This window comes from Musa acuminata, chromosome BXJ2-4, assembly GCF_036884655.1.
Source record: "Musa acuminata AAA Group cultivar baxijiao chromosome BXJ2-4, Cavendish_Baxijiao_AAA, whole genome shotgun sequence".
NCBI lineage: Eukaryota > Viridiplantae > Streptophyta > Magnoliopsida > Zingiberales > Musaceae > Musa > Musa acuminata.
In genome coordinates this window covers 19418723-19426012 of record NC_088341.1, presented here as the reverse complement: position 1 = coordinate 19426012, position 7290 = coordinate 19418723, and the positions used below count along the sequence as shown (strand labels likewise).

The window sequence follows — 7290 nt, the reverse complement described above, 5'->3', positions numbered from 1 at the left end:
GAAGTAGTCGCCACGTTAGTCTCCGCGCCCCCCGCAAACGGCTCATCCGATACCGACCCTTCTCCGCTACCCTTTCCCCACCTTTGTCTCTTCTACCAGTCGTCAACAAATTGCAGCAATTCACTCCCCGTAAATGGCCGGCCGTAAAGGTCGATGTCGAGATGGAGACGAAGGTCAAGGAGAAGCGATGAGAAGCGAGGTCGTGTGAGGGGTAATGGAAGCAGCAGGAGTCGGAGCAGGGAAGGAGGAGAAGAGGAGGAGGAAGAAGCCATGGGTGAAGATAGAGGTGACGGGTGGGGGAGGGATCCTGATCTTGGGCAGCGTACTCATCGCGGCCGCTGTCGGCGCCGGCACCGCCTTCGTGGCCCGTAGAGCTCAGAGAAGGCGGTCTTCGACCACCGCAAAACCAGCTGATGATGAGGTAATTGTTTGTTCACGTTGTGTTCATGAGTTCTTGATCAAATTTGTTCTTCTCTGGATTCATTTAGGAGAACGATTCTGCTTCCAAGCCTCTCACCTCCAAGAATCCAGATGTTGGGGGAACAGAGGACACCATCTTGGAAGATGACACTCATAATGATGGGTGTGGTTCAATAGAGCAAACCTTGGAAGAATCCGAGTTTGTTCTTGTTAATGGAACAGGAGAAGGAAGCGAGCTGATCTTGGAGAAACCTGACGTTGTTGGAGAAGAGATCTCATCGACAGAGCCTCGGTTGGATGTGAGCCAGCAGCCAACCGAGCAACCTTTACATGAATCTGAGATCACCTTCGCCCACGAAGAAGAAGATGATGATGGAGTTTCATCGATGGAATCTAAATACGGCATGAACTATCACCAAGTTGAGTTTGCTCATGACGATGAAGAAAAAGAAGATGAAGCTCCGTTAAAGGAAGGAGCTCAACTCAACATGACAGAATTAGATGAAGCATCAACTGACTCACAATTCGATCAAGTTATTGGAGAAGACGAACCAGATTCTGTTCTTGCAGAAAAGATAAGAGGGGAAGTAGAAGCTTTGCTGACCGAGTCTCGAATCGAGACGACAGAGTTTTCTGCTGTGAAGGAAATAGATGAGCAGGAAGAAGAAGAGGAAGCATCATCAACTGCAATCATTGAAGAGACAAAGCCTCAATTGGAAATGAGCCAACAGCAAACTGAGCAGGCTATGGATGAACCAAAGATTGTATTAGTAGTCCATGAAGAAATAGAAGATAAAAAAGCCATGTCAAGTGAATCAGAATCAGAATCTGGCATGAACGATCACCAAACTGAACTTGCTTATGACAATGAAGCAAAAGAAGAAAACGAATCAGGACTCCATCAAACTCAACCTGGAATGAATGAGTGCTACAGTGATGATGTTAGAGGTGAATCAATGCTTCAACAGATCTACAAAGGATCAGAGCTTTCTACCATGAAGGACATAAATGAAATGGAAGAAGTGTCATCAACTGGATCACAAGATATTGCAGGATCATCCGCGGAAGAAGCCGAAATGAGAGAGGAGGGTTCAGATAGCACCGGGGTTTCTTCCACGGAATCAAACGCAGATGCAATCTGGCCAACAGAGGTAATCGAGCAAGTGAAAATTCTACAGGCAGTGGAGGTGGTGGCAGATACAGGTGACCAGTCGGAAACCTCGGCAGAAACCAAGAACATGATACACGTGGAAGAAGCAGAAGAAGAGCAGCAAAAGGAAATCATTCTGGTGAAACAGGTAACGGTGGATAACGTGATGGCAACAGAGCTGACCACAGACAAGGAGAAGTTGCCGATAATGGATTGGTTCTCCATGAATAGTCCTACAAGATTGTTTCTGCTGCTGGTGGTGATGGCATTATTCCTGGGGTTTCTTTCTTTCATCGACCATTTCATAAAACTTTCTTATCGGCTCTATCAGATCCTTTCCCCTGCCAGGGAGAATAGGCAGGAACTTTAAATTGTACTTTCGGTTCTGCAAACGAATGAAAGATGTCGCTCCAGTTTCAATTTAATGGCTTCCGTGGCCCTGATTTAAGGAGAATATAACATATCCAGTGCAGAACTATCCTGGTAGTCCTGGTAGTTTAATTCATCTCGATGCTATTTAATTATGTTTGTCGCCAGCCACAAACCCAACCCACTGCAAGGACAAACCTGGTGGCGTTAAACCAATGGAATTAACACATGATATCGTCTAAGAAAACTCACCAAATTTTTGTTAACATTTACTATGAGATGATAAAAGTACTCTCTGTGTTAGTTGCAGGAAAACCCTTGGGCCCTACTAATGCAAATTGGTTATTGCTATTATTAGTTCTGGTGCTTGAGAATCTAAGGCAGAAACAACTAGGATGTAGTCATCACTCACATATTTGTAGGCACAAAATGAGGTATTGCAGGGGGCGAGACTATTAGGTGCACAGTGAAGAATGATGCATAATCATAACAAATTAAATGTAAATGACCAATGAACTAAAGAATCAATATTCTACCACAGTATTAATTGACCAAAACATTTTTTATCATCAAAAGCAGGTAATACCACTACTCAAAACTGAAACTAGCATACAAACATATTCCAACTCCATAAAACAAACATGAAGAGAAACCCGAGAGACAGACGTGGAATAAAGGTTTCTCTCACTTTTTGCAAGAACTCATGGTTTGGAAAACAGAACAGAACAAAAGTTACAATCCATTAACCACTTCTACATATTCTGCAACTAATGTCTTGGCATCATCATTATCCCTAACTACTTAGCTTTCTTGGGAGCCCTGCACCAGAAAGATACCACAATTAGTTTGTGTACAAATCCTAAACAGCTTTCATATTAGTGCAAAGGAAAAAGAACCCCCTACACAGGTTGTGCAGCAGGTACGCGGTCTCCAGTCCCCTGTTTGCATACAGCACCAACACAACACAGAGACAATGAGAACAGGTCGAAGTGTACATGCATTTATTGTCAACAAACTAAAAACAAAAGCAGCATTGACTACAAGTGCCTGCTAACAAACAATTCGAAGCAACAATGATGAACAGAATACTGAGTCACCCACGCTAAAACTGACAACACTTTCAATAGAATCATTTGCAGAATATATAATTGGCAATCAAACAAATAAAATAGCAACATACCCTATTTTCCATTACATAATCATTGGATAAGTGTTTTGGCCTACAACTTTGAAAAGAAGGCTTAACATTAATCTGTGGCTACAGTTCAGTATGAAAAGAATAATATTAGGGGTGAAGACTAACTGTTTCCTCCCTATCTAGCTACAGTAGTCATTCTAATTTGAACATCAAGAAAAATGCTTTTATGGCCTGGAAGTTGATGTTGGTTAATCACAGGAGACAAGAATGATAGTAGTGCAAAATGGATAGAATAATCTTCCAAATCCTTGCCCATTAAGAATCAGAATTAATAAACCAAAGCAGTTGAAATGGCAGCATGATTAGCAAAAGAACCGATGTAAGCTGCATGTCATATAATAAGGTAAACACAAGAAAACCTTTATCGGACCTGAGCCAGGCGTTCCTCTCTCCTAGCAATCTTCCTTTCTCTGCTAGCCTTGCTCTTGGCTCGTTTAGCTTCAAACTGGTCAGATAAGGTCTTCTCTCTTGCCTTTTCAGCTTTGGATTTATGAATACTTTCCATCAGCACCCTCTTGTTCTTAAAAACATTACCTTTGACTTTCATGTACATGTCATGGTACATGTGCTTGTCAATCTTCTTTGATTCACGATACTTCCGCAGCAACCGTCTAAGAACTCGCATCCTTCGCATCCAAAGTACCTTAGTTGGAAGTCTAGCTTCTCTCGTGCCCCTGCGCTTTCCTGTAACAAAGAACATTCATTTAAAAAAGAAAAGCTAAATAATGATGGACTCAGTGATTTAAAAAGCGCTAGGCGCCAAAAGGCGCCAAGGTCCAAAAACGCCCGAGGCGCTAGGCGCTCGCCCAGGCGCTCGCCCGAGCGAAGCGAGGCGCTAAAATATAAAAATATAAAATATAATTAATAAATATAATTATTTAAAATTTTAAATAAAAATATAAAAATATATAATATAATTAATAAATATAATCACATTAACAGTATAAACCTGCGGACGGAGAAACGAGGAAGCAGCGGCGAGCAGCGGCAGCGGCGAGCAGCGGCAGCGGCGAGCAGCGGCAGCGGCGAGCAGCGGCAGCGGCGAGCAGCGGCAGCGGCAGCGGCGAGCAGCGGCAGCGGCAGGCCTCGAGGGAGGCGCGAGCAGCGGGAAGGCTCGCGGGAGGGCTCGAAGGAGGCGAGAGGGCTCGCGGGAGGCGCGAGCAGCGGGAGGGCTCGCGGGAGGCGTGAGCAGCGGGAGGGCTCGAGGGAGGCGCGAGCAGCGGGAAGGCTCGCGGGAGGGCTCGCAGGAGACGCGAGCAGCGAGATGGCTCGCGGGAGGCGCGAGCAGCAGGAGGGCTCGCAGGAGGCGCGAGCAGCGAGAGGGCTCGCGGGAGGCGCGAGCAGCGGGAAGGCTCGCGGGAGGCGCGAGCAGCGACAGCGGCGAGCAGCAGCAACGAGCGACGAGATCGGGATCGGCAGCGGCAACAGGTTAGTGTTGGGTTAGGGTTAGGGTTGGGGTTATATTAGTTTAGTTGGTTCGATTGAACCAACTAACAACCGAACCAGGACTGAACCAGACCTAAAATTCTGGTTCAGTTTACCCAGGCGCTCGCCCGAAGCGCCCAGCGCCTGGGCTCGGGCGAGCGCCCAGGCGGCGCCTGATTGAAGCGCGCCGCCTGGGACATTAGCGAGGCGCTCGGGCCTCGCCTCGCCTCGCCCGAGCGCCTAGGCGAGCGCCCGAGCGCCTTTTGCAATCACTGGATGGACTAGAATGAAAATTAATACCATATCCAGAATGTCGCCCTTTTCTCTTTGCTTCCAGTGCCCTCCTTGCACGAGACCGTGAGTGAATCTTGGTTGGCTTCCTGATGATAAAACCATCCTTCACAAGCTTTCTAACATTTTGGCCTGCATTGCAAAACCATCACATTTCATCAGTGACAATAGATGGCAGTTGCAAATATCAAGAAAGTTCTTATGCAGAAGGAAAATATTTATTATATGCAATTAGCTAATCATCAAGATAAATTAAAGCTTTAATAAATTCATCTTGTAAGACCGAAAGTTCAATCCTCCTTTCCATGACCAATGATGTTTGGACAGGGAGAAATGAAAACAGTTAAAGGGGTTGCTTCTCCAAGTTCATATCTCATGGTACATATATTGCCTACCATCTACAACCACTAACGCCATACCCCGATCGGTTGTTTCTCCGGCCACAGTTTTCTTGTCACATCCCAATCCCTTTCTTGACAATCATATTCTCCTCATGAAACCAAAACTTGCAGAATTCTGGGTTCAAGTAGACTAGGATTCAGATTGAGTCCTGTCAACGCCAAGGTCGACTAGTGTTACCAATTTTAGCTGAATAAAACGGCATACCACAAAATTGAAAAATGAAACAGCCTTCAAAGAAGCATTCTGGTGGCAATATCATACAGATAATTTGAAGAGAAATTTATTTTAAAAAATCATCAATAATAGATAATAAAATTTATTTTTACAGAAAATAATGTTATTGAAGTGAGTGATGTTCATATTCATTCTCAGGTCGATCAGGTTAAAAGCAATCAAATCATGTCAAAAGCATGATAGACATGCCAACTTCGATGCCAAACTTGATCAGACCACTTTATTAAACAGGTTGAACAACTAATGGATTTAGCTTTTTATTCTGTTGATTAAATTAGTTTGATTTGGTCTTCTTCAAATGTTTAGTTATGTTGTGCGCATTTCACCAAGGAGACTATTGTTCCATCACCATCCCCCTACCTTATGGAATATCAGTGGTACAGATTTTAGTAGACCACCAAGAAATGACGTTTGTTGCCACACTACTCCAATCAATACTCAATATTCGGTATCAGATAAATCCATTATACAGTGGTTATAATAATTTCCTATCACCTAACTTAGATATTGAAACAACTTTACAACAGTACTAAACCGTCAACAAAGACGGTATGTATGAAGATGTCTCAAAGCTCACACGATGACGAATTGGAAGCAGCATCAGGAGAATAAGCTACGCGAAATAGGTAAACTAATAATGATACTCACAACACAAGTGGCACACACAGCATGAAAGACAATAGACAGAAACCATTTTCGACTGCGATCGTAGAAAAACAACAAGCTAGTGAACATGCAACGCTAAGACCAAAAAGCAAAGGATTGCCGGAGCAATAACAACACAAAATAGTTCCAAAACACAGGTCCTCGAACAACGTAGATCCTCTATGTTCAAGCACAAAAGACGAAAAGGACGACCCAGAACAGAGAACCTATTAACGGGCGAACGTTCACAGAACCAAATAAAATTCGCCACGAACAAAAGCAACGCTTAGAATAACACGGGAGTATCATTGTCATCTCGACAGGATCATTCGAGCAAGAACTCGGAAACGCGCGGCTGGTCTCAGATCGAGGCAAAAAGAAGCAAGAACACGGTCGATAGCCGAGAATTAAGAGAGCACGATAACGGTCACAAATCGGAAGTGGAGGAGGACGCCTTACGGGAGTTGGCCATGGAGATCTCGTTGACCTCATTGGGGTCGAGCCACACCTTTCCCCTCCCACACTTGAGGACGCTCGCGGCGAGCCGCTTCTGGAGCTTCAGCGACACCATCTCTCGCCTCTCCTCTCCTCTCCTCTCCTCTCCCGCTGTGGGAACACGAACCGAGTCCGGGAGATAGGCGGCCGACGCGGACCAGCTATTTGAACGTCCCTCCGCTAGGGTTCCACGAGGGGCAAGATCGGCATAACCCATCACAATTTAACCCGATCGAGTTCGGTCTAATACATTCAGGCCCACATTGAACCATCATAATCTGATTTTTCTAATTCTTAATTTTAAGATTTTTCTTATTAAAATGACGCATGATTTTAGAAGCCATGATTTTAATCATATACGGCTATGATGAATATTCAATGAATCATGTTTGATTTGAAGAATCCGAGATATATCTATGATATAACCGGTGTCATTACTATGCCCTACTGTGATGTTCGAGATAGTAGAAAACACTCGCTATAATTTGATCATGACACTTTTTTTTATACTCATTATTGTAAAGTTTTTATAGGTACCAGATTAATCGTGAAAGATTATTATTATATGATTATTACTCTTTTTCTCTTATTTTCGTGAGTACAAATATGTCAAAAGGAATTATTATTTTAATTATTTTTTTACCATTTTTAGAGCATTTAA

The 7290-nt window shown here is 43.9% G+C and overlaps 2 protein-coding genes across 2 annotated transcripts; one reads left to right on the top strand and one right to left on the bottom strand.

The window, feature by feature from the left end:
* LOC103998494 (uncharacterized) lies at positions 1–1995 on the top strand. Its single transcript, XM_009419978.3, has 2 exons — positions 1–421; positions 489–1995. The coding sequence occupies exons 1-2, from the start codon at positions 215–217 to the stop codon at positions 1938–1940; spliced, it is 1659 nt and encodes a 552-aa protein (XP_009418253.2). The 5' UTR covers positions 1–214; the 3' UTR covers positions 1941–1995.
* Positions 1996–2535: 540 nt separating this feature from the next.
* Positions 2536–6787, bottom strand: LOC103998497 (uncharacterized). The gene is given in 5 exon segments (NM_001377449.1): positions 2536–2758; positions 2845–2877; positions 3508–3821; positions 4863–4985; positions 6594–6787. Coding segments are annotated over 5 exon segments (600 nt in total). The 5' UTR covers positions 6706–6787; the 3' UTR covers positions 2536–2740.
* Positions 6788–7290: the final 503 nt, after the last annotated feature.